At 38.9% G+C, this 26,845-nt stretch overlaps 1 protein-coding gene across 1 annotated transcript; it reads left to right on the top strand.

Annotated features, from left to right (window-relative positions):
* Window positions 1-228: 228 nt before the first annotated feature.
* jbug (filamin-type immunoglobulin domains fbug) lies at window positions 229-26,845 on the top strand. Its single transcript, XM_046612315.2, has 41 exons — window positions 229-471; window positions 3,323-3,706; window positions 3,917-4,041; window positions 4,250-4,380; window positions 4,509-4,722; window positions 4,803-4,920; window positions 5,012-5,199; window positions 5,272-5,427; window positions 5,540-5,681; window positions 5,771-5,976; window positions 6,071-7,040; window positions 7,105-7,656; window positions 7,736-7,871; window positions 7,960-8,039; window positions 8,202-8,369; window positions 14,772-14,918; window positions 15,049-15,276; window positions 15,433-15,747; window positions 15,842-16,060; window positions 16,261-16,581; window positions 18,422-18,643; window positions 18,747-18,934; window positions 19,529-19,733; window positions 19,855-19,992; window positions 20,071-20,244; window positions 20,384-20,691; window positions 20,785-21,013; window positions 21,342-21,470; window positions 21,600-21,815; window positions 21,904-22,080; window positions 22,272-22,511; window positions 23,142-23,285; window positions 23,478-23,636; window positions 23,736-23,884; window positions 24,223-24,409; window positions 24,577-24,839; window positions 24,964-25,135; window positions 25,333-25,551; window positions 25,753-25,949; window positions 26,104-26,406; window positions 26,657-26,845. The coding sequence occupies exons 2-41, from the start codon at window positions 3,328-3,330 to the stop codon at window positions 26,723-26,725; spliced, it is 8,883 nt and encodes a 2,960-aa protein (XP_046468271.1). The 5' UTR covers window positions 229-471; window positions 3,323-3,327; the 3' UTR covers window positions 26,726-26,845.

Below are 26,845 nucleotides of genomic sequence, written 5' to 3' on the forward strand. Positions count from 1 at the left end.
GTAAGCACAGCTGCCTGTACGCTTATATTGTACCACCATCGTTGGCCATGAAGTGGCCGGGGGCTCAGCACCAAACGAACTTTCGTATTGGTGCAGAAGGAGAAGAAAATGCTAGGAAACGATTCATTCGTACCTGTGCGACGAGGCCTTAAAGCCGTGTATTACTACCTGAATCACCAACACAAACCGGCAACATCGAGTTACTCGGTATAGTTTGCATTGCGGCAGTCAGTAAAGTCCGAGGCTTCAAGCGATCGACATCAATATGCGGATAATGTCGTAATACGTCGCGTAAAAACTAGTATTTGTACTAATGCGGTGTGACTTCTGATCGGAGGACCAAAAATGGCGTTTTCGTTTACCGCAAATTTGTTATTTTAGTTCGCGCCTTTGTAAATATCTCCTACCGCGGTATAGCGACCTGTTGAATTTGTTATTGTGTGCGGCAGTGTCGTGACAATTATACGCAAGGTGATTATGGTCAAGTTTCACGATGCATCATGCATATTCATGAACATTATACCTACAGCGCATCGAATTAATCTTCCACCTTAAGTCATTTCTATATTGAGTTTATTGTGTACATACTATTATCACCGCCAACCTGCCGATGCTCACTTGTACGTGTATCCGTGTAACCTACGTATTCGTCAGAACACATATGAAAGTCACACCTGGTATGGAGATGAAGAAGCGGAATGACAAGACCGTGTACTGTAAACGGTCCGATACACCCAGTCGGAATGCCGGGGATTTGATATCACAAAAATTAAGCATCGTAGCTTACTCAAAAAATTTGAACAAAAAATTTATTGTACTGGAGAATAATTCGTATTTTGAATCATGCTTGTTTATATTTAGGTACTTGTTTCATTGTGCCATGGGCAATAACAGCTTTGCTAATTTCTATGATTATCAATCGCAATTTTCTCACGGTAATAATAGTGGGGAATAGTAACAATTACAAACGCCCGCAAATTTTCTTCGGGAGAATGCCAAATGAATGAGTGTTGGTTGTTCCGACATATTTTGGTGCGCAGAATACGATTATAGCGTCACGTGTTTTTCGGATTGAAAAATTGCATTTTTTAACTCGTATTATCTTCCAAACCGCTCCACAAAGTAATTTATGTTATGTACCAAGACCTATAGAATGACGTACTGTTTAAAAATAATTTTTATCACGCCTATAAATTTTTTTTATTTTCTATTATAACTCCATCTTTATTTACAATCTGTCTGGGTAGGCAATAGACTGAATTATATATACATCATTAAAGAGTGACATGGAGGTACATCTCCAATGATCAGTACCATTAAACGCTATTTACATATTTTATATTAATCAGACTATTATCAATTAGTTACATTATTGTGCACCTTCGGAATCAATTTATATTTTTATTAAGATGGAGACTTATATTTTTTGAATCTTGAAGCACTAGAGGTTTGTTTTAGTAGTTTTCTAGCATGACGATTTGGATGTTAGTATAATTTATCCTTGTATTTTTTGGAGAAAGTTTGCACTTCTTGTTTCACTGATGATGTATTTGTATCTTTCCTTACGCCTATAAATAGCCATAAAAGCTATTTTTAGCCCGAACATTTGAAATTTTTAACATTAGTCAAGATCTACATATATTTTTTTCCATCTGAGGTAATTCTAACGTGTGGAGGGTATTTTCATTTGACTCAAATAATGGCAAGTGGTGTACTTTGACATAAGAAAACCACATTTTTAACCCCTAGCATTATTGCAATAGATATGCATGCTATTATAATAACATGTCAAAGTATATCACTTAAGCTGCTATTTGAGTCAAATGGAAAATATAAAATTTTCTGCATGAAATATTTTTTTGTGGCTATTTATAGATGTGACAGAATTTAAGAAAAATTGCACGTCATTCTATAGTTCACAACATAAATTATTTTCATCATTCTTTATTAAGCAGTTTTGGATATAATACGAGTAAGACAGTGGAATTTTTGCCAAAAATTTATTTATTTATATATTTTGTATCAATGGGAAAAGCCCAACTACAACGATATAAAAACTATAGTGATCAGCGTGTTTGGTCGCCACTAATAGAAACACAATGAGGAACATAATGCTTTAAATTCTTAGATTCAATTGCGTAAAGCTTCAGTTACATTCCAAATGTATATAGATTTCTTCTTAACATAGTAAAGATTTGGCTTGTAAATATCAAGCCCATCAGCGTGTCTGTTACAAAAATCGGCGAGTCGTATTGATGGTGAAATGAGCAAAAAATTGGTATCCGATAGAGAATGAAAAAATTAATGATTATGATATCTTAAAGATCTATTTGGAATGTGGAAGTTGAATTTTGATAGCACTTTGCTGCAATCGATAAAGTTGTCGAGAAGCTTGCAAGTGAAAATTACATCCTTTCTCTCTGTCTGTTTTATTTGAGGCTAGATATTTTGATAAGTTCCTGGATAATGCTATATTGGCCAATTTTAAAGGCCACATAATGAAGGTATTAGTGGTTAAGTTTCTTTAGATCGTATATGACGTAGTGTAATTTCGGTCTCCAAATCAGAGATCAGAAAGTTAAGACAGGTTAAGTGTATGAGTAATAGAAGCTTCTGAAAGCGTCAAGATTGGTGAATTTCTTTGTAAATCTCTTAATAATGCATATGGTTCTGCAAACTTTAATTTGGATGTGTTCAAAATGAAATTTCAAGGAAAGTTTATTTTGCTTATTGTTATTAAGTTTATTTTTTTATGAAGAAGCATTTTTTACTATTGCACCACAAACCATCACCACAACAAAAATGCAATTTTGTGATGGAAATATTTCGAAAGCCTGACGTGATAAAAAAAAAGCCAACACCATCATATTCACCGTACCAGAATACACTGGAAACACACTAACTCGTCTATTTAGCATTTTCTCAAAACAATATTGCAGGGCTATGTTGTAGATTGATTTTATGATCCGCTATGATGTAAGTCTCCTTCCCATTACAAAACTGCGACAACGTTTAATTGTCTGTAATATCTTTTTTTCTTACCGTGGAAGTAATATGTCAAAGTATTTCAGAAATGGAGTAAAATTTATGTTTTCGATTGATTTTTACAAATTTTGGTAAGATTTTGCCTCACTTAATCACTGCGTTACTATTGTAGTGTCGTATAACTAATGAAACTATCTAAGAACTTCATCATTTTTTCGAATGCACAAGTAGAAACTCGCTTCAATTATTTTTACGACTTATTTGACACCACGAAGACATAGCATTTTGCACATATGAATGTATTTTTAAGATGTCTTTGCATGTGCTGTTGCTATAGAAAATATGCATTCAACGATGGAGCATCTTCGACCGGAACAGCTGGTGGGCCTGGTAGCCCGTTCAGCAGAAGGAACAGCAGCCAAAGGAATGGCAATCAAAGGCCATGAGGATTTGTGGGTTGAAATACAGGCTAATACCTTTAGAAATTGGGTTAACGAACATCTGCGGCATCATCCAGCGACTGCTGACAGCCAGGGAGAAGTCGTCGACCTAGCCGAAGACTTCAGGGATGGAACGCGCCTCTGTGCTCTGGTCGAAATCCTGACTAATAAACGCCTTCCCCGCTGGAATTCACGTCCAGCAAATCAGCACCATCATCTGGAAAACGTTTCTACTGCTTTGCAGGCCATAGAAGCTGACGGCGTCAAGCTCGTTAACATCGGTAATCGGCTTTTGATCTAGCGAAGCGTGTTAGCATCTTTGTTTATGGTCAAAGGAAGTCACTTATGATCATTATTCGTTGTTTATTCATATGACTTTGCACTCTGCATGACGATGTAGCGATGATGGTCATCTCTTAAAAAAGTTCCCTGATGGAACATAATGACAACATTTCGGGTGTATTTTACTGAATTCTTGTTTTGTGCTTCAGGCAACGTCGATATTGTCAATGGAAATTTAAAGCTGATTCTGGGTCTGATATGGTCGCTTATTGTCAGGTACCAAATAGGAAAGTCTAAGTTCCCTCCTAGAAAACTGATGCTGGCTTGGCTCAAGGTCTGTATACATTACTTGCCTACACATTCTAAGTGCAATAATAATGTCATAATCAACTGTGAAATACTTGAATCCACATTGAAAATGATTTGTTGAATCAATCATTGAAAGTTCAAAGACTCGAGTCCAACAATGTCTGATGTTTTGCACGCACAAAAACCTCTTCCAATTATGTCGAAATCTTCTGTACAGCCCATGATCTTTTTAGGCAGTACTACCGGAATGTAGAGTTAACAACTTTACCACTGACTGGAACTCAGGAGTCTATCTCAGCGCCTTGTTGGACTACTGCAAGCCTGGACTATTTCCACACTGGCGACAACTTGATCCGAATGATAAGTAAGCCAATTTTTGGAAAAGCGTATTATTACAAGCCTACATTGAATATATTTGATAGCTGTTTTTAATTTCAACTACTTGTCTTAACTTTCGTCACGGTACGCTAAATTTTTTTGTATTTCAACTAGTGTCTACAACTGCCGAAAAGCAATGGAGATATCAAAACGTGAATTTGGTATTCCAATGGTTTTGGAACCGGAATATCTGGCTTCTCCGTACTTGGACGAACTCTCAGGAATGACGTACTTGTCGTATTTCATGAAAGAAGGTTCACCAGGATTTCATGCCACCTTGAGATGGGTCAATTCTCAGCTACCACATGCTCCTGTCAAGAATTTCACCGTAAGAAATTCATTGAACATGGTTTTATTTTTTGACATGCATCAATTTCTGAAAGCTCATTCATCGATCACTTTCTATAGACCGACTGGAACGACGGTCGAGCGCTTTGCAGTATCGTTAGGAATTTAGGTGGTCCTGTACCAACTTATGACAGACTTGATACTGATCCAAAGTCTTGGGAGCACAATTTACAGCAAGGTAAAATCTTGGTTTTGTTCAATTCTTAAAATCAATGTATTGCGATAGTTCGAAGTAACTTACTATGATTCTTATTACTATATTGACATAGGCATCGAGGGTGGTAAAAAAATAGGTGTGGAGCCCATATTGAAGGCTAAGGACATGGCGGATCAAAATGTCGAACATTTAGGCGTGATGGCATACGCCGCCTACTTCCAATGGGTAAAACCACGTCCCCAAGCAAGTGAGCAAATCGCCGTTCACGTCGACAGCACCTCTGCTAGAGTGCAACAGCCCGTGAGTTAAGAAAATGTGATTGTCGTATGAACACGGTGTTAAGATTTTTCAATTTCAAAATATACGTTACAGGCACATTTTAGATTAGAGTTACTTTCAAAGGAAGTTAACCTCCGCGATGTTCGAGGTGAAATAATCAGTCCTAGTGGACGGTTGGAGTGCAGACTCACATGGAACAATGGTCACGGAAAAGGGACGTTCATTCCAACTGAAGTCGGGATGCACAAGGTATAAGAATATGGAAGATATTGTTCGAATTCGAATACATGGTTTAAATACATTGAATATTCTTGATTACTAATTCACGTATGTTGTGATTCAACTCATTCCTTCCGGTCAGTTGATGGTCTATAACGACGGGGAGTTGGTGAATGGATGTCCGTATTACTTTAGAGTATTGCCTCCCTTGACCAAAATCAAGTCCCCAGGTATGGACCCCTGTGCCATTGGCTCAATAGTAGAAGTTCTGGTGAACAGTTATGGTGAGTTTATTCTGCTTGGTGACGAATATTGGTAATTCATTCCGCGGGTGTTTTACCATTCAACATTCATGAGTGTTCAACGTTTTAAGGTACTAGTCATGATGGCATTGACGTAACTGCTTGGTCTCCAACTGGCCGAGCGCTGCCTTGCCCAGTAAAGGAAAACGACGGTGTTCACACGGCGACTTTTCAACCAGACGAGACTGGAGAATGGAGTATTGCTATTACTCATAAGGGTAATCACATCCAAGGTGGACCATTTACGTGCTTTGTTTTTGACCCAAACGGTGTCAAGGTATGAAGACCTTAGCTAACGATAAGTAAACAATATCAGTTTGAATTATTACATATTTGACCTCTTCACAATTGAAACACAACTTTAATTTCAGCTACTTGACATGGACGGCGCGATGCCAGGTCAACAATTCTCGTTCATCGTGGATGCGCAGGGAACAGGTGGGCTTGGTGACGTCATTATCGATGTGGTCCACGACAAGCAATCAGTTGTATACAGGCTTGAAGAGATCAAACCGATGCAATACAGAGTGACTTTCACTCCACGAGACGCGGGCAAGTACCGGATTTACGTGTACTTCAACGGCACCGATGTTAGAGGGTCGCCGTTTTGTCTACGAGTTGGAACGCAAAGAGGTTCGAGACGCTCAAAGGACTCGACCTCGAGTCTGGAAAAGACAAAGGTATCCTCACTAGAGAGAAGGATGAACGGAATGGGCGTCAACAACGGACAGTCAAGTCCTGTGCAAAAGAATTACTCTCCGAGCCCAACACAAGGCTTTGGCACATTGTTCGGGAAAAACGATTCCAGTAACACTGCATCTTCGGCGTACAAAAGTTCGTCAAATTTCACAAAGGAAAGCAGCAGTTCGATGTATCACACGAGCAGCGCCGCAAATCAGAGCCCAAATTCAACCCTGAGAAATTTGCACAGCCCGTCTTTGCTGAAAGAAGTGAAAGAGGCTTACTCATCAAATTCGATCAATCGATCCCGGTCACCTAATTTCAATTTGACGGTGAATCGGAACTCTCAGAGTCCCAAAGAGTCGAAAGATGTGTTTTCCTTTGGTTCTTTAAATCGATCTCGATCCCCAAAGCCAGCTAGTCCAAATACTACGGCACGGAATTTGCACAGCCCGTTGGTTATCAAAGAGTCCAAGGAGATTTACCAGTCCACTTCTCTCAACCGGTCGGCATCGCCTAATGTCAGTCCCATGACCTTCAGAAATGCAACCCAAAGTCCCGGGAATCGGAGCTTGAGTCCGAGGAATGACAGAGAAATTTATGGCAACCGGAGAGGATCCATGGACAACGGTGTTGTAGATACGACAAGTAATGTTAGAGGTGAGACTTGGTTTAGCTATGGCTTTAGATTTGAAAACCAATCGTTTCGGTGTTTTTTGTTTAGTTTCATCAATGGTGGGTGGAACTTCTCGACGTGACTCGTGGGATGCGATAGCCAAAACAAAATCGTTACTTTCATATGGGAGCCTCGAGTCTTTGGCCAACTTGGCAAATAATTCATCAGCGAATGAGCATACAGTGACCAGTTCGAGGTTCACGAGCAACAACAGCACCAACAATTATAGAACTAAGAATAATTATAGTACCACAAACGTATCGCAAAGCCCGAAGCATTCTGTGAACCACCGCAGCACTCAGCAGCAAAATATACAAACATCCGAATACAACTCGTCTCTCAAATACAACGGTAGTACAAATGGAGGCCAGCAAACACATGGGATTCTCAAAAATAGAGATTACAATGGCTACCAAGGCATCGACACCACCGATGCAACTCACGAACGTCTTGTTGGAAAGAGTGGCTCCGCCTTCAGACCGACCAAGAAAGACAAATTGGTCACTGGTGATGCCCTCAGCATTTTGCCGGTTCGTAGGCCGACGTCTTTCGCTCTGGACTTGAGCATCGATGCTAGTAAAGCAACAGTTCACGTTATTGGTAAGAATTGATTTTTCGCCGTTTTTTGAATCGTTGATTTCTCATTGACTTCGGCTTAATTTCTCATTTCATCCGACAGATCCACACGGCAAAGAGTTGCCGGTGCAGAAATCAGTGCTTCGCGGACAAATTTTCACAATCATTGCCGAGGAAGTGGGCGAACACATTATAGAGGTGCTTGTAAACGGACACCATCTCAATGGTTCTCCTTTTAGGTACATCGATGCGAAGTTACATATTTATTACTCACAGAAAAACTCACTCTTCTGGTATTGACGTAACCAATTGTTCGTTTCCGTTTAGATCTCAAGCGTACAACGCAAGAGCCATTCAAGTTGGGAATATACCTAATGGAGTTGTAGATCAGCCTGTTGAATTCAAAAGTAAGTTTAACAATTTTTCTGTGAAATATTTACATCGTTATAATTCATATATCACTTTAACCTTCTGTGATTTAAATTTTTACGGATTACGCAAGTTCACAATTAAATCGAACACAGCTTGCAATGTTTCCTCAAAAGCAACGTGTTGATTACTTATTTCAGTAAATGGAGCTACAGCTGGTTCTGGAAATCTGGAAATTCTTGTGAACGGTGGCCATGTTACTAGCTTTGTGAGAGCACTTGGTAATCAAAGATTTTTAGCTTCGTTCGTGCCACATGAAGCTGTTACACACTTGGTAGAAATGACGTTCAACGGTGAAACAGTACCTGGTGAGTTTATGCAAATATAATTTTTCTGGATGACTAAATTATATTTAATTACGCAGCCTTGCAAAAATTTTTTGAGAAATTCCTCAATTAATGATTTAGTATATTTTCCACGTATTTTGGTGCACTTAATACGATGGTGTTGCTTGTTTGTTCCAATTACGGTAAGATTTCGAGATATTTCGATCGAAAATTGCACTTCTTGACAAGTATTATCCCCCAAACTGATTTGTAACGTACGGTGAAAAAGAATTATGTTATACGTTATGATCAATAGAATGAGTTACTATTTTTAAAAGAATTTTATCCTGCCCGCAAATGTCCATAAAAAAATTTTTTTAGCCGCATATTTTATATCTTTCGCGTTGGTCAAAATCTCCGTATTTTTCACTATTTTAAACTTTTCATGAAAAACAATTTCAATGTAACAGGTATTTTCATTTGACTCAAATAACAGCTTACAATTAAATGGTATACTGTGACACAAAAAACCTAACTTTTTAACCCTATTATAGCACGCATATCTATTGCAATAATGCTGGGGGTTACCACTCAAACTGTTATTTGAGTCAAATGAAAATATCCGTCTGACATTGAAATTAGCTTGGATGAAACGTTAAGTTTAGGGAATATCGTATATCGAATACGTATATCTCGACAAACGTGAAAAAGTATGAAATTTTAAATATTATTTATGGCTATTTGCAGTGGTGCTAAAATTTTGCTGAAAATCGTATGTAATTCAATAGTATAGGTCATAACACATAGCATACAATTTTTCACTGTACTTTGTGGAACGGTTAGGGAGATAATACAAGTCAATAAGTACAATTATCGTCTAGAGTGCCATTTTTTATTGAAATATCTGATAATACTGATGTGATGAGAAAACGAACAATGCCATTATATTCGGCGCACCAAAATACGTCGGAAATACATTCACTCCCTCATTTAGAAGTTTCGCGAAAATATTTTGCAGAGCTATAGATGGTTGCCTCGTGATTACTTGGTGACAGCTTAACATATTTTTTTTTAAATAATAACATTTACCCAAATGATAAGTGTAAAAAGAAAGAATCTGAGACAAAATGCGCTCTATTTTACACGATGGCATAACAGATTTTTGAAATCTGGCGTGCAACAAGTCAGTGATTCCAGTGATCCTCAAACTGACCGTCCAAGGAGTGTAAAAAACGGCAAACGGAGGGGGGGGGGGGGTCATTTGCCCATTATCTTTACTTGTCGAAGACAGGTATGTATGTATGTACAAACTCGTACCTCCGTTTCCGTCGGGATGCGCTTGCAGCTCATTGACCTCTGATTTCACGCGCGCGCGCAATTGCGTGCTACTGACCCACTCCCAACGAACGAAATCAACCGGCGGACGCCCTAAGTTATTTGTATGTAAGGGATTATTGATTTATCCGGTACGAGGCCTCGAAAGTCAAAGCGTTTTTTTTTCTCGACCTGAAAATCATTTGCCAATGTTCGACGTTCTACAAATCCAATGCGTTTTATCTTCCTGATCATTTCAATTTGAGCGAGCAATTCTAGGAATAACACTTTCGATCAAGCATACCGATTATTTTCTGTGTTATGAAATTGCCTATTTTGTGACATAGATTTATAATAAATTTGTATCTTGTGTTAAAAATCGTTCACAGGGGTTTTCGGTATATGCAGCATTACTTCACGGGGAAAAATCATTCCATCGCATGAAAAAGAAGGGAAAAGCCTGTAATTCAAGATTATATATTTCAAATTTTTCTAAATACCTATAACGTGACTCAGTTAGTTTAACGTATTTCTCACAATTGGTATTTACGTTTTACACAATTTTCCTCCACATAAAATGGATAGGTGTGGCTTTTGCGTTCCTGTGAATATACATGTGTAACTTGATAAACCCGCGAAGAGTGGAGACGTATTTGGTTACGAGTGATGCTAGCTGCGCCTACATCGCCTGCCCACGGTTAGTGATTGCGTACGATACATTTGAATCCTGGTTTAGCGCCGTCAACGCCGTTGCGCCACTGATTGGCCGGCGTGTGCGCGGGTGTATAGCTGCGCCGACGCCGCAGGACACTGAAAAGCCGTGTCGGGGATTTTATCCGCACTGCAGTTGGGCCGTTTAAATTGCGTAATGCATTTTCCTATTCGTGATCCCCCCCTATCACTCGTTCCGGTGTATTTTCATGACTATTTTATGTAATGCTTGTCGAGATCGACGTCACCGGAAACGTTACGATATGTTTGTATATTTGAACATTCCATTTGTCTATGCGATGTAACCGATGTGAATAAGAAAGGGAGCCGATATCGATTCGGATCGATTGAAATGTTTTTTTAAGTAGAAGCTGACGCAGAAAACTGTCAGAGATTACATGCGAATTAATATTCATGCAGTGTTTCATTGGGTGATAATTTTTTATGCTAAATATTTGCAATTCATCATGTCTTATTGTCGGTCATCTTGGTAATCAAAGTACACTCGATATACTAATGAAGTGACCCCGAATTAAAGTTTTTATTGCGAAAGACAGCATAAATTGTAAAAGTAAAATTCATCAAAACAACTATTCTACGCAATAAACAGTTTTCTAGCCAATGCATTGAACCGGTTGTTTTTTTTATCATTTGATTCCACATAAAATATGTATACAGTATGAAATAAAATAAGTTTTCATTCACTCATATATGTTTAATCTAACACCTCGTTCATCTTCAAGCACACATGTAGATTAAATGAATAGCAGGAGATAGCGTATCAGCCATCAACGTTTGTTTTTCTTGAAATCTGTGAATTTCCATAAAGTTTCTGTTCTAACGAGTTTAACCTTGACGGTCCCAGGTAAGTCCGAGAGGTTTGACTTTAATTCTCCTAACGGGGAGCCGAAGCATCTGTTGCCGTCTCAGCTAATTATGACCTGAACAGCCATCGAGTACAGAGAGCTTCAATTTTTGCATTTAACTGTGTCATCCGTACAGTCCAGTCGGAAAACTTCTCGAGACAGAAGAATTTGTGTTAATCAGAAATGGAAATACTGATGTAGTGTAGGAATTTAATCAAAACCGTGTTGCTTCGGTATGTGTGTCATGTGTCTTGATACTTTCAACAGTGTCAAGTCAGTTTGTAGAAAGGAGCCGTATGTGGCGCGATACTAGCTGAGTCAATACTCGTACGAGTCTGAAAGGACTCTCTAAGTACGTACGTCCGCATTTCAATGCCACGTGACTGCAGCGTTTCACAGTGACCATCGCGGTTAGAAATCCTAATCGCACCTTTGTATTCTGACACCAAGATAGTTGATCATCAGTGCAGCTGCAATGCATGAAGAACACAGCGTTTGATGGCAGAAACAAAACATATTAGAATATTATAGCACTTTTCCACAACAGTTGACGGTTCAAATTTCGAATATTTGAATGGTACAACATTCGTGTTTTAAATGACAGTTGAACGATATCTCATCTAAGTAGATTAAAAATGAAGAATATTATCTTTCACGACCTATGCTAAGATTGTTCATCATTTGGCATTCAAGTCACCGTAAAGCAGTGACTTCGACGATTTAGGAATTGCGTCGGCTTTGTCTCGTTAATGAACTTAAACCTAGTTGCATACGATCAATGACAATGAATATCCTCTTTTTTATCCGTGAGCGCCTCACCTAATTTGTATCTCAAGTTGCCAGTTCAGTGGGAAGAAAAGTATCGAAAATTGTACGTCATGAAACAGAATCTATTACTTTCATCGTAAATTACCGTTACCCTAGTCCTGTGGAACGCTGATAATTTTGAATATATAACTCCATTTGAGGGAACCTTCGTCCCTGTGTAACGGTAAAAGATTTTCCAAGAATGTTCTCGAAATGAATTTTCGTACCGGCACTCGGAAGCTTTTGATACGTACGTCAGTGACCGTTATGCGAGGGAATGCCGCGATCGACCAGGGAGCGCCTTAACACTATACGTCCTGTAAGGTCGTTGCAATGCCCACGTGACGCTTGATCAATATACAGTCCTCATATAGATCGACTGGACTGTAGATCTGGTCTACGGCATGTATACAATTACCTCCGATTCTTGAATGCGACAGTCAATTGTTCAACCGTTATAGAACGCGCCTTGCGTAATTATAATAATTACGCCGGAGCCAAGGTTATGATTGTATGCAGGTACGTATACACCTGCGACGATGCCTGTATTCGATTTTTAAACAGTGCTTACTCCACCCGGTCTGTAGCCTATGAAGTCGGCGCTGCTGGAGTCGAGCGCAACACGCGTAAGAAGTTGTTGGAATTCGAAACTCGGCCGCGCCGGCGCGTTCAGGAAAGAATCAACGACTTCTGTACCCACCGGAAAAAGTTTAACCCGAGAGAAAGGAGCCATTTTCATAAAATTTGTTCACCTACCATGACAACCACTTAACGGATACCGGCAGACCTTTACCTAAAATTATAACGTCAAGTTTAAATTCGAGCCGTTTTATCATAATCGGTTGAAAATATGTCATATGCATGTACGCGGAGTGAAAGTTGAAAATGAAAAGGAGTCTTTCTATTACACTTAATATTTCTCGAACGAACAATTGATGTGTCAATAATCGCTCTGGTCCCGAAGTGTGTAGATCGAAATCTAAGCTTGCTTCATATCACTTCGTAAATCGAAAATCCAGCGTTTTTCGAATCTCTCGTAGTTTTGGCACCCCCGATATTGTGCCACTCCTGGTGCAAGACGATCGAGGCAGACGGAGGCTACGCACGACTCGGCAGCGTTTGGTTCGGTTGAGTCCGCCCGAGAATCGTGATCTGCTGACGTTTCCACATCGATACGCGTCTCATTCATTGCTGAATAATATTAACTAATAGGTTCAATCAGTGATAAATTGTTCAATATTATTTTCTGTAGTTTTTTGTAGTTTTTTCATCTTGATTGGAGAAATCTTTCGGTCTTTCCTCGATAGTCTGCGAGTGTTTTAATATTTCAATCATGTTAAGTGACCTGAATTTCATCAATGGATCTAAATGTATGATTAGCACCGTAACCGAATTTGTCACATTATGCTACGCGTAACAGCAAAAACGTATTTATTATTCTGATTTACCATTAGGACTTAATTTATAAAGCGCGGTTCGTAGTATTTGAGTTTCGTTTTTAATAGTTGTATTTTTAGGATTTCCTATAGTGTTTTCAGGATAACTGGCGTCACCGTACAATAAGGTAAGCGTTTCAACTTCAAACGCTCTATAGCTTGCACGTATTCCTGGGTGTTTTTGAATGTTAATTGATAATAACAACGGCAAAAACGAGTACGATAATCATTGCGGAAAACAATTTTCAATACCAACCACTTGACTTGAAGCCTTAAAATTTCAATAGATCTTCTCTCAACGATAAATAATTTATCATTTGAATTATGCACACAGTGATAGGTAAACAAATAATGTTTATGAGCATATCGGCAATCCCAATTGGATTACATAGCCGATTTTTATTCAATTCGTTCGATTATTTCGGTGACCAATTTACATATTTTTCTTAATTGAATAGGAGAATTAAAAGAGGCTGTAAGTTCCATTTTTTTTTTACTAGAAAGTATGTATGTGCCAATGCCGATGTTTTCTAAATAAATTTTTTATCACTTTTGAAACTGGCACTACAGCTTTTTTTTAATTCTCGACTTCAATTATCGATTAAAACCACATTGACCTGATTGTTATTTAATTTAAAAACTTACCATCCGTTTATCGAACTGTTGAAGAATGAGAATCGTTTTATTTTTAACGATTGTAGTGAATAAGTTTTTATGCAATATTTTCTAAAAACAATTTATGATGAATTTTTCACAGTCCTGATTTTCAAATCAATTATGTCGTATAGATTAGTTAGGTAACATAACCTCAGTTCAAAGGACAAGTATCACAATTAGTATTCGATATATTTTTCTAACTTTTTTGGTAGCTCAAAGAATTTTATACATCAATTTCATATCATTTTATATTTTATGTAATATGCCAGTCATAATGATGTCTAAAAATTCAAATAATACGAATTTGACTGGATAAAATTTCTACTTCGTTTGTTGTACAGTGATTCCGTTGCATTTGAATTTGAATTTGAATAACTAAAATTCCATATATTTGAAACTGACACAATAGATCCTTGAAACATCACTTCATCGAAGTAAAACGATAACATTGCACTAATGACTACAACTAATGTTATTGAAAGTATTTAAGTCAGATAATGAATAGATATTCAATTAAGGTTTCAAGAATATACTTACAGAACTCTGATTTATTTTATTTATTAGTCTGCGATTAATTCTTCAACCAAGAATTGATAAATTTAATTTTTTATGTAAACGTTTACCATTAATCTCTATTTTATCTTATATTTCAGGTTCGCCGTGGCGTGTAGGCATCATGTCAGGTCCAAAAATGTCAGTTGTTGGCGACTCAGTGAGATTGGTCCCAGCCGGTTCTCCTGCTCTGTTCGAGTTATCCGCCCTTGGTTTTACGAGCAATGAAATTGATGTGCAAATTCTCAGTGAGTAATAATGACCAGGATCCATCGCATTATTATAATTTGAATGAAATCAGGAACGGTTGAAAGTCTGGTAACTCATTGCACTCGATAAGTTTTGAGAGCTTTACATATTGCAATGAAAAAATTTCAGCTCCGACAAAAAGACACATCGCTGCACACATAGATGAGGAACCGGGCCGCCCAGGGGAATTCAGGGTCGAGTTCACACCAACCGAAGTTGGAAGTCATCTGGTGGAGGTGAGCATCGCGGGTCAAAAGCTACCGGCTGGACCTCTTGTCGCCAAAGTCTACAACAGCAGCTTAATCCAAGTTACTGACGTCCCAAGTGCTGTCGTTGGACACGCCTGCCAATTTCGAGGTAAATTCGATTAGTTGTTATCTTTTTAAAAATCCAACTCATTAAAAGCCTCAATACAAGCCTTCCACATCTATCTGTTTGCGATTGAAACTAAACCTGACCTACCAACTTTCAGAAGAATAACTTTTAACTTTCTCATCGATGCATTCTTTGTAGTTGACGCCAGTGCTGCTGGCGAGGGACAGTTAGAGATTTCAATAAATGAAGGGGAAGTTCCGAACCACGTTCAGGTGGTCGGAGGTGGACGTTGCCTTGTATCGTTTACACCTGACGTAGCGAAACCACATTACATCGACATCAAATTCAATGGTGAAACCGTTGCTGGGTGCCCGTTTGTTTGCAATGTTTCTGACACTAGCAGAGTCACTCTGAGTCTTGGACACTTGGAACTGATCGCCGTCGATCAACCGGCTTCTTTTCACATGGCTGTTGACGGAAGTGGAAGCGCTGAGCTTGCAGTCTCTGTCAGAGGTGCTCACTCAACTTTTATCGATAACTGATCAACTCTTGTCCGCTTTTTTGTTTTAATTTTTAACATATCAATTTTAATTTACTTTTTCTCTAGGGCCGCTCACCGAGCTACCAGTCAAAGTGACGGGCAATATGCACAGTGGTTTCACTGCGGAATTCACACCCCGAGACGTCGGTGTTCACTCAATCAGTGTAGAATATAACGGTCATCCTGTCAACGGAACCCCGTTTTTGGCTAAAGCATTCAATGCCGACAAAGTATTAGTTGGCCCAGTAGCCAGAGGGAGCGTTGGCCAACCTACGCATTTTACGGGTACGTTCGTGTTTCACCTTCAGGTATAGAAAAATTACTCAACCATGGGGCAAAATAGGATAAAAAGTTTGCTACTGATTACTTCGAGCTCAAGGCGCTACGTCTCTCATTTTTTGTGTATTAGAACCAAGTGTTGAGTCATTTGCTGAATGTATTAAATTCAATGTTAATGTTTATTTTCTTTCATATGAATTCAACAGTTGATGCTAGTCAGGCCGGTGAAGGAAATCTCGAAATAACAATATCGGCACGTGGTCATAATATCCCGACTCAGGTAACTCCACAAGGAAATGCTAGATTTTCGGTTAGCTTTGTGCCTTTCGAGGCATGCGAACATGTTATCAGCATTGCTTTTAACAAGAAGACAGTACCGGGATGTCCAATATTAACCAGAGTCGGTGGTGACAGTAATGTGACCGTTAGTGGGCAGGCGTTGAGCAGTGCAGGCTTAGGACGGCAGAGCTATCTTACCGTCAGTAACGTTGCCGGTAGCTTGGAAGACCTTGAAGTTAATGTTGAAGGTAAGTTTATTCGAATAATTGTTATTGACGAAGAATGTTCACGATGTTTTTCATGAATGCTGGTCATATTCACTGAATATTTCTCATTAGCAGAAGTGTGATGCGCAATGCAGGTACATCTGTAAGGATTCTCGAAAATTATCATCCCTCTTCAGTAACTAGTTTATATTTCCACATTGTGTGTATGTCTCATTATTCTCAGCTATGCGAGATAATTAATTTTCACGATTTCGGTATAATATAAACTGATATTCATGACTCATTACAACCTGCATCAACGTCAATCGGTTGGGACGCCTATTTGACGTTTTTGATTGCGGTAGAACGGAAAACTTGACATTAGCGGCGTTTAGCCGTGACAAGAAATCGTTTAATTTTATATGTGGCACAATTTCTATAACCTGGTATCAACGCGAACGGCAAACTCGCAAAATACATTATTGATCTAATCAATAGGGGTCTGATAGGTCTGATAGGAAAAACTTAGAATTTTGAGTATATTCTTTATCCTCGCTATCAGAATTTCATGTTTCATGCTTGATGTATATGGCAATAACGACTTATTGTGATAAAATGGAGATTTAATAACTTGTAAAATATGTTGTGGTGACATGTCAATTGGAAGAAGGTAGGGAATGAACTTGCGAGGTGGTGTTGAATGCACATTAATTACGGATGAAATTTAATTCTAGCAAAGCTGTGATATATGTTAGATATATATAATATATATATATATATGCAACTGCTCAAGTGTATATATATATATTCACAGGAATGAACACATCTTGCATATATGTTCTGTGTCTATTTGTCTGTTTTGTCACCGGTGGCTTGAGCAGTTCTCTCTCTGTTGCAGGTCGGCCAGCTTTCAGACTACGACATTACTAGACTTCTCAAAACAAAACTCATTTAGCTTTAACTTTAGTATATGGATTTTAATCAATCAATCAATCAAATGGTGAAGGCTACCTAACTCCAGTCTCCCGAAGACCCCATGTAAGATGCTCTAATCGTTGCTTGCATCCCATGTACTGCTTTTGTTCTCTAATATTTACATTCCAAACTTGTGTTTATTGTTCTACTAACAAAAACTATTCTGAAATCTGTTGATTTGTGGAATTGTTAACACACACTTTGTGCTACGTTTTTGTATTTACCTATACTCGGTGCAGTGCCTGTTGATCTCATTCAGAGATAACTGTCGTTGAATCGATTTTTCAGTTTATATTTACAGTTTTTTCAACGTATTTTTAAAAAATCAAATTTATGGAACCCCATCCAAGTTTCTAAAATTCTAGAAAAATTCATATGATTTTGGTAAAAGTCTATCAGAAAATTGGTAAAATGAAAACTTGGTGAGACGTTGGAGGCATTTGCGCAATCCAAATAAAATTCTATCGCAGCTTTGAAATTTCTTTCAAAATCTGTCCACACTATTGACACTCATTTTGAGGTTTTGAGAGTTCTGTTTGGAGCTTGGTTATGCTTCACATTTCTATGGTATATATATTAAAAATGATGAAGTATATATTGATTTTATGTTTAAAAAACCATCAGCAACTTTTTACGGTGTTTCGGGATTATGACAATTTTTCTTGCAGAGGTAGAAACGTAGCAGCCATTTAAAAAAATAATAACATTATGCATATTCATAACTTTGCCTGCTGAGCTGCTCATCGTGCTTATCGTAGTTTAAGTCATACAATTTGTAACAAATAAGAAAGACGTCATTGCATAGGAGCATGTAGCGGTTCTCTAATGACCCATTCCCCGTGCCCTCGTAATCCACCCTAGTTGGCTGACTAAATTGGATAAAACGACTAACCGGCGGACTTGATAGGGCCCAACGGACAGGCCGTCCCGGCTCAGGTCACTGACAACAAAGACACAACCTGCAGCGTGGCTTTCACTCCAAGAGTTGTTGGAGAGCACAGAATATCGGTGAGCCATCGCAATGTGCCCGTTGTCGGCAGCCCATTCAGCTGCAAAGTCTACGACGTTGCTGCCATCAAAGTGAAGGATGCTAAACGAGGAGTGATTGGTCAACCTGCTACGTTTTTAGGTAAAATTCCGTCGGGAACGGAAACTTTCACTTTCAATCGGGAATTCAGCCATTAGTTTGAATACATTCTTCCAATCAAGTCTGGAATTCGAATTTTCTGCAGTTGAAACGAGCCAAGCTGGACCTGGGAATCTGGAAGTTACTGTCAATGGCGGGAGAGTTCCAACATCCGCACAGGCCCAGGGTCCACACACGTACGCTATATCATTTACACCTCGTGAACCAATTGTTCACACTATCGATCTGAGATTCAACGGCGAAGATGTTCCTGGAAGTCCGTTTAGTTGTCAGGTGGGCGATTATATGAAAATTCCAGTGACACACACAGTACGCAATATTGCGGATATATTTCAGTAATTTGGATATGTATTAAGGTTTCAAATATCTCACATACATGACTCAATGTTTCCGCAGTGTTCTAGAAAGCCTTAGCAACGGTTCACTGCTCAATGTTTTCCATATATTTGCAACTACCAACATTTTCGCGACAATCTGAAAATATTCCTGCAGTATTTCTTCAATAAGAAAACTACGTTTGGACTATACAAATATTGTAGTTATGTTTCTGTAATATTCTTGAAACATTGCAAAATTTCTGCAACACGTTGCAACATTTTTGAAACATTCTTATAATATTACTGCAACATTACAACCGAATTTACAATATGAAAATATTATTGCAATGTTTCTGCAACATTCCCGAAACATTAGAATTGTATTTGCAATATATAAATATTGCAGCAATGTTTCTATGGTATGTGAAATTAAATGAGAACAGATCGTACAATTTCCAGTACTGGCTGTACGATTATCAAATATTTGAATTTGCAGCTCTATATACATATGAGTACTAAAATTTTTGTTTACTTTTGATTTGCTGAGCAGGTCAGTGACACAGCAAAAGTTTTAATCACTGAAGGATTGGAAAAGGTTTCTGTAAATCGGATGGCGATGTTTACTATCGAAGCAGACACTTCTCTGGGAACTCCGACTGTGGAAGTTCTATCACCAACAAGAGACAGTCTACCAGTACAAATCAAACCTATTAGAACTGGCGCTTATAACGCCAGTTTCACTCCAACTGACGTCGGTTAGTCAAGCGTCAGCCGTTTGACAGTTTTGGAATTGTTAATAATACCATGTCGTGAACGAGAAATAATAATGATACTGTTATGATCACTTCAAAATATACATAAACGTCATTATTTCAGGAGATCACAGTGTCGAGGTAAAGCTGAGCGGTTCGCACATCGAGGGCAGTCCGTTTCTCGTCAAAGCTTACAATGCAGATAAAGTCAAAGTGACTGATATAAACAACGGAGTTGTAGGAAAGCCCGTATTTTTTAGCAGTCAGTATCAATTCTCACACGTAGCATAAGACTTGCATTTTTAAACCATCAGTTATTAACATGTTCAATAATTGACAGTTAATGCTAGTCAAGCAGGCGCTGGTAATCTGGAAATAATAGTAGCGGTCAATGGTAAAAACGTACCGAATTATGTGCAGAGCGAAGGAAATGCTAAATTCAGGGTCAACTTCAAGCCCCAAGAAGCTGCGGTACATAGCTTGAGCGTGCGATTCAATGGAGAGCCTGTTCCTGGTAAGCGACAGAATTTATTTATCACCCTAGAGTTATTGCATAATCTTTTCTGAGTAGCAGAAAAGTTGTATTAGTTGCGACAAGATTGGTTTACACATAAAACCCTAATATAATTATCTCACCTTGACTGTGTTCATAGGATCACCCTTCAACTGCAAGGTGGTTGGTGCAGGTCAGGCAGTTATCACAGGCCATAATCTAAAAATGGCATCCATAAAGCAAGTAACATCTTTCACCGTTGATCCTCAAGCCCCATCAATGAATTGTGATGTGATAGTAACTCCACCGTCCGGAATAGCCTTGCCAATCACTATTGAACCAGTCGACGAAAAGTATAACATAAGTTTTACCCCAACCGAAGTAGGAAGGCATAATATCGGAATACTCGTTGATGGTGAACACATAAAAGGATCGCCACTGGCTTGCAATATTTATGATGTCACAAAGGTGCGATTTACACATGTTCATTCGTCCAATCAATTTGTGGCTTGAAATCAAGATCCCAGAAGCCTTGAGATATATTGCTTTATTTGATCCTAGGTTCACATTTCGGGACTCACTGAGGCGCTTTTAGGCCAAGCAACGACTTTCACAGTCGATGCAGCGGAAGCTGGTGAAGGAACTTTGGAGCTCGTAGTCAGCACAGAGAACAACACTGTGAAGGCCGAGGTAGTTGCTTGTGCTCGCGGGCTTTACGACGTTACGTTTGTGCCTCAAACGACAAGCACTCATTACGTCAATATCAGTTTCAACGATGATAACGTGCCAGGTACATATGACTACTAATAATCAAAATATGAAGACGTCATCTAGTGGCAGTAAATCTGCTGTCCTAAACTTGGATTGAATTATACAAGTAGTTTTTATAGCACATTTTACTCTACACCCGCCTAATAGCACGAAATGAAAGGCCAAGAGGCTGTAAAATTTTTCATAATACTCATCTGAAACAATCATCTGACTACCCACTCCGACACCATTTCAGTATAGCCACGCTTAGAACAATGACTCCAACGTTTGACTACCGATTAACTCGAATCGAAACAATATAAAAATTCATCATATATATCAATGTTCACGCATTTTTCGTCGTACAGGAAGTCCGTTCAAGTGTCCAGTCGTCGGAGGAGGTCTAGAAGGCCCATCTGTGATTAGAGTGGGCAATACAGCTTATATGGATTTAGATATGCCTGGATTGGAGGGACCGATATCAGCTGAAGTCACTGGTATTAGCATTAATCTATTTCCGAATATTACGTTAAAAAAATTTGAAGTTTTTCAATTCCATAGAATATATTGTGGCACACGATACGAACGAAGAGTAGAATTAAAATATCAAACGTCAAATGTTTTAGGTCCAGATGGTCTTATCATTCCATCGACTTTGACAAAACTTTCGTTAACACTATACCGGGTGGAAGTTAGGACACGCCTAGTGGGAATGTATAACGTGACATTCAGCGATGGCCACAAAGTAATCAGCACACAAAGTCTCCAGGCGTTTGATCCGAGTAAGGTTACTATCAAGGAAATATCTGACACGGTCTGCCATCGTCCTGGAACGATAATTGGTTTGTATAGATCTGTAGCATAGATTATTTTCCCCAATGCAATATTGCCTGACCTATCTCACTATATGCATAAACATACACCTTGCAGTTGTGGCATCTAAGGAAGCTGGACCAGGTAAATTATCAGTGAATGTTCGAGCTGGTGGAGCAGATGTGGACAGTTTGATACGGGAAGGAAACAACGGGCATTACGAGGTTGTTTTCCACCCAACTCGTGCGGCACCGCATAGAGTTCATATCAAATACAACGATATGCATATTCAAGGTAAGAAATCTCGCAAAATAATGTTGAAACGAAAGAAAGTACGGGATTAAGAATTAAATTATTTTTCAAGTATTTCATTATTCGTGTTCATTTTCGTACTTATCAAAAAAATGATGAATCATTATTATTTGCTTCACTTAACAATGAAGCAAGAAGGACATTTTACTGAGTGGAATATCTTCCATTTGCAGGAAGTCCATTGGAAGTTGCAGTTCGAGGACCAACTGGTGGACGTGAAGTGACTGCAACTGGACTGGGTTTATATCAGTCTTTGGTTGGGAAAGTTACATTTTTCACCATAGAAACTCTTGGCCATGCCGGCAAAGAGTTTGATGTGGTTATAAGTGGTCCTCAAGGGAACGCGGTTCCTGTTCGTTGTTACCAGCATCGAGACGGAAATTTGCTCGCCGAATTCACAACCAATTCCGTTGGTAAGTATAACGCTAAGTTAGGTACAAGGTAATTTTGCCCAATTCAAATTATTTTGAATACGATGGGATGTAATGAGAACCTTTATGAATGGCGTTGCGTGACATGTAATAGATAGAGAAAGTCTGAACTTAGATAGATAGATAGATAGATAGACAGACAGACAGACAGATGGGAAGATTATTATCCAAACTTGGACTAAAGCTTGTAATCTGAGTAAGTCAAGCCACTGGGTATAAGTATACATTATCTTCGCTTTATATCAAAATAGAACATTAAATTGATAGTCAATAGCTAGGTTGTTAATTAAGAAAGGAAGTGGAGTGCCAGAGAATGCCCTGCCTCACGAAGCACAGAAGATTTTGATTAGGTTTGTATCAAGCCTTTCTGCCTTCCAAAAATATATAAAATGAGACAATAAGTTAGATCATATTAAGATTAGGTTGTAATAGGAAATCAAGAAAGTAATGAGAAAGTAAAGACACTAGCAGAAAAAGTTGCAGAGCATTGTAGCATGGGCGGTGAGACTAGCAGCACTTTGATTAGATTGCTATGCCTATAAGGCGCACTTAGAGGATGCGAAGCAAATCGTTGATCAGAGAGTATTTTTTACGACAAAATATATATTTCAGGAATGTACAAAATTGATGTACTCCAAGGTGCCAAGCCGGTGCTTGGCTCACCATTTTTTTGCCAAGCCTTTGATACTTCTAAGGTGAAACTTCAAGATCTAGGACCATCAGTTGTCTCGGTTCATGACCGCATTGCATTTAAACGTAAGTAGACACCGTTGCAGCGCTCGTGTATTTACTCGATTGATATCCAACCGCTTGTTCAATTTCGATCAGTTGATTTGATTTCAAATTGACTGTGAAAGGATTGACCTCCACCCGAGCTATGACCAGATGATGAAACAAAACTTTTTTCCTGTAACACAACGGCTAACAGTTTATAATTTATGATCACAGTGTTGAGAGCAGATGCTGGAATGGCAGAGTTGGATGTTAGTGCCACTAGTCCACTGGGAGAGGAACTTCCACTCCAAGTTACGACTCTCAATGACGGAACTGAACTCATCGAATTAACGCCGAGCATTCCTGGAAACTATATTGTCAATATAAATTATGGTAAGAAGTATTATCACGTATGTTTAATAGATGAACCAAGTAATTGCGTTTGTTTGAGTCTCATTAATACCAATTTCATTGCTATATTGCATACTTTAGGAGGTTCGCCAATACCTGACAGTCCAATAGTTTATACGGTTGAAGCAGCAGGTCAGGCACGGGCCAAGGGAGAAGGATTAATCAGTGGTCACGTTGGAAAACCTGCCCATTTTATTGTCACTGGCACCAGAAGTCCACCGGCAGTTCAGGTAATCATTGCATTATACCTAAATAGCAAATGGCTATTGAGATGCCAATGTTGACACAACGATTGACCATTGTCTCATAACATTCTGAAACGTGTTTACACGATTTTGAGAGAACCGAGATCAAACTGGTAAAGGGTGATCAGAAACGGTGATTTAAATTGAAGATAAATAGATGGAACAGTTGACACCGGGAAAAAATTCTAGCTATAGTCCGTGTTCATAGAGTTTTATGTGAAACTAGGGAGATTTTGCCATCAATCACACCTCAAATGCAGAATCTGACGAATCATTTACCATATTTGTAAATCTTCTTTCATTACTGTCAATCGTCAATGCAGGTTGACGGCCCAGATAGCGTTTCGAAAGCAATGGTTGAAGCTGGGGCGAATCCTGGAACTTGGAATGTTTCCTACGTACCAACTGAGGTCGGTGTATTCGATATCAGAGTCGTTTGTTCGGGACAGCAGCTACCAGGATCGCCGTGGCATCCAAAAATCATTGACACAAGAAATTTGCGTATTATTGGTAAGTTTCCTTGAGTTGCGTGTGATCTGGAATAACAATCTATCGCGACTTTGTACTCACGGTAACTATTTGCAGCAAGAAAATGTAATATTCATAATATTTTTTAAAGAGTTCTGAGAACTTTGTTTTAAAAACAGTCAGTGCTTCAAATTACAAACAAATTTCAGGTGGGTGGGCAGCTGTCTGCGATGACGCAGGTCGACTGAAAGTTTATCCGTTGAACAAAATCAGTTTTGATACAGCGGAAGCTGGGCCAGGCGAACTTAGTGGAACAATAGGGGATTATCCTCTGAACTTTGAAATGACTTCTAGTAATAGACTGAAGCTTGTTGCTCCTCAAATTGCTGGCGGAGAGCACCAAATGGAAATATTATTCAACGGAGTGCCTTTTCCAGGTGCTCCAAAACTTGCTGTAACACCCGAAGTTGAGGTAATTCTTGAAGTACATTGTAAATAATTTCAGTGGAAACTCTTCAAAGAAGACTAGGGTGAGAATGATTTATAAGAAAAGGATACAGGTCGAATACGCATAACTATTGTATGACTGATTTCAGCCACCAGTCTCTGATACAAGTAGAGTGATTTTAACGGGGCGAGGATTAGCGGCAGCGAAATGCGGGGAGGAAGCTAGTTTTACAATAGATGGATCGCAAGCGGGAAATGGGACGCCAAAAGTTCAATTGCTGTCACCGACGAATGAGATTACCGTGATGCTTCAGCATTTGGGCAAGTGTACTTTCGATTTTTCATTCATAATAATTTCATGATTTTCTAAACTATATGAAACGAAAGTAATTGAGGATCCCGAGCAGTCTGTCTGAAATTTGATGATACAGTTTTGCAAGAATTCTCTGAAACCAATTAAATTTTTTATTCTCTTGAATCATCACACATCAGCTGACAATGAATTTAACAAATCTCAGGTGACAGTGTCTACCGGGCAAGCTACATTCCTCTTACATCAGAATCACTCTTACTAACGGTACTATGGAATGGCAGACAAGTGAAGGGGTGTCCCTTGCAGGTGAATGTTGCCAGTGCTGCTGATGCCGCTCGCGTGATATGCTCCGGCGATGGATTAAAGCAAGGAACAGTAGGCCAAGAGATAAGAAGTTTCATTGATACACGGAGGGCGGGACCAGGTAAATTTTATTATCAAATGCTTTCACTTTCTCTACAGCAGACCGTCTTCACTGGCACACTTTACAGTTGAAAATGCTCCACTTCCAATTGCAATCCGTTATAAACTGAATCTTCGATTTTATGACTCGACTCCAGCCTTTATTGAAACACGTTTTATTATTCAAAACCATCAATGCTAAGCCCCGTGAATTTTTATTCAGGTGAGTTAACGGCGAATTGCGTGGGGCCTCACAAGGTTGCATACTGCGAGTTGTACGATCATGGAGACGCAACGTTCACGCTGAATGTCAAGCCTCAAGAATCAGGCCGACATATCCTCACCATAAAATATGCGGGGGAACACGTACCCGGCTCGCCATTTACTCTGCGAGTTTCCGGTGCTCCTGACGCATCTAAGGTAATGATAAGTTCGGAATAGAATTATTTGCGGCAGAGTTGTTTGCAAATTGCGGTGCTGGAAAGTTACATCTTACAAGTCTGGTGATTTTACCCCTTTTCTAAATATTTAATGCTCTCATTGTTAATATTTTTCATTCCGTGTTACTATCAAGGTGCGTGTCTATGGACCGGGAATCGAACACGGCGTCTTAGCAACATTCCAGTCGCGATTTATTTGCGACACTCGAGGCGCAGGCGCTGGCCAATTGACGGTTAGAGTGCGGGGACCGAAAGGAGCCTTTCGGGTTGAAATGCAACGCGAGAATCAAAAAGATCGCACAATTTTGTGCCGGTATGACCCTACTGAACCCGGAGAATATCGAGTCGAAGTACGATGGGCAGGCGTACTTGTTCCCGGCTCACCGTTTCCAGTAAGGATTGTTGACACACAAGACGAACTGCTGCTCCTTGCGCAGGTACAATCACGACAAAATTAATAACGATACTTGCAGCAAGGAAGAATGTAGACATATATGACTTGTGTCTTAAGTGTATAAAATAATTGATTCGCATCGTACGTTCAATAGAAATCTTAGTGTTCCTTTTTCATGGACTAGAGCATTCAATAATGAATACAATTTTTTTTTTTTTTTTTTAGAGTTACCAGGTACTGATGGAAATGATTGTTGTATAGTTGATGTGTAAATATTTTTCTTTAATTTTCAGAGTACAGATACTTATTCAAGCAGCCATCAGACTATCACCTCGTGGCGTGGATCACAGGCTATTCTATAGACTAACAATCTATAACGTTGTTATTATTATAAGTACTACCATTATGATTATTTAAACTAATAATATATTTTATTATAGTAATATTAATTTAACTTATATAAATGTTTTCGATGAAATCAA

The sequence above is a fragment of the Neodiprion pinetum genome, chromosome 2 (assembly GCF_021155775.2).
Source record: "Neodiprion pinetum isolate iyNeoPine1 chromosome 2, iyNeoPine1.2, whole genome shotgun sequence".
NCBI lineage: Eukaryota > Metazoa > Arthropoda > Insecta > Hymenoptera > Diprionidae > Neodiprion > Neodiprion pinetum.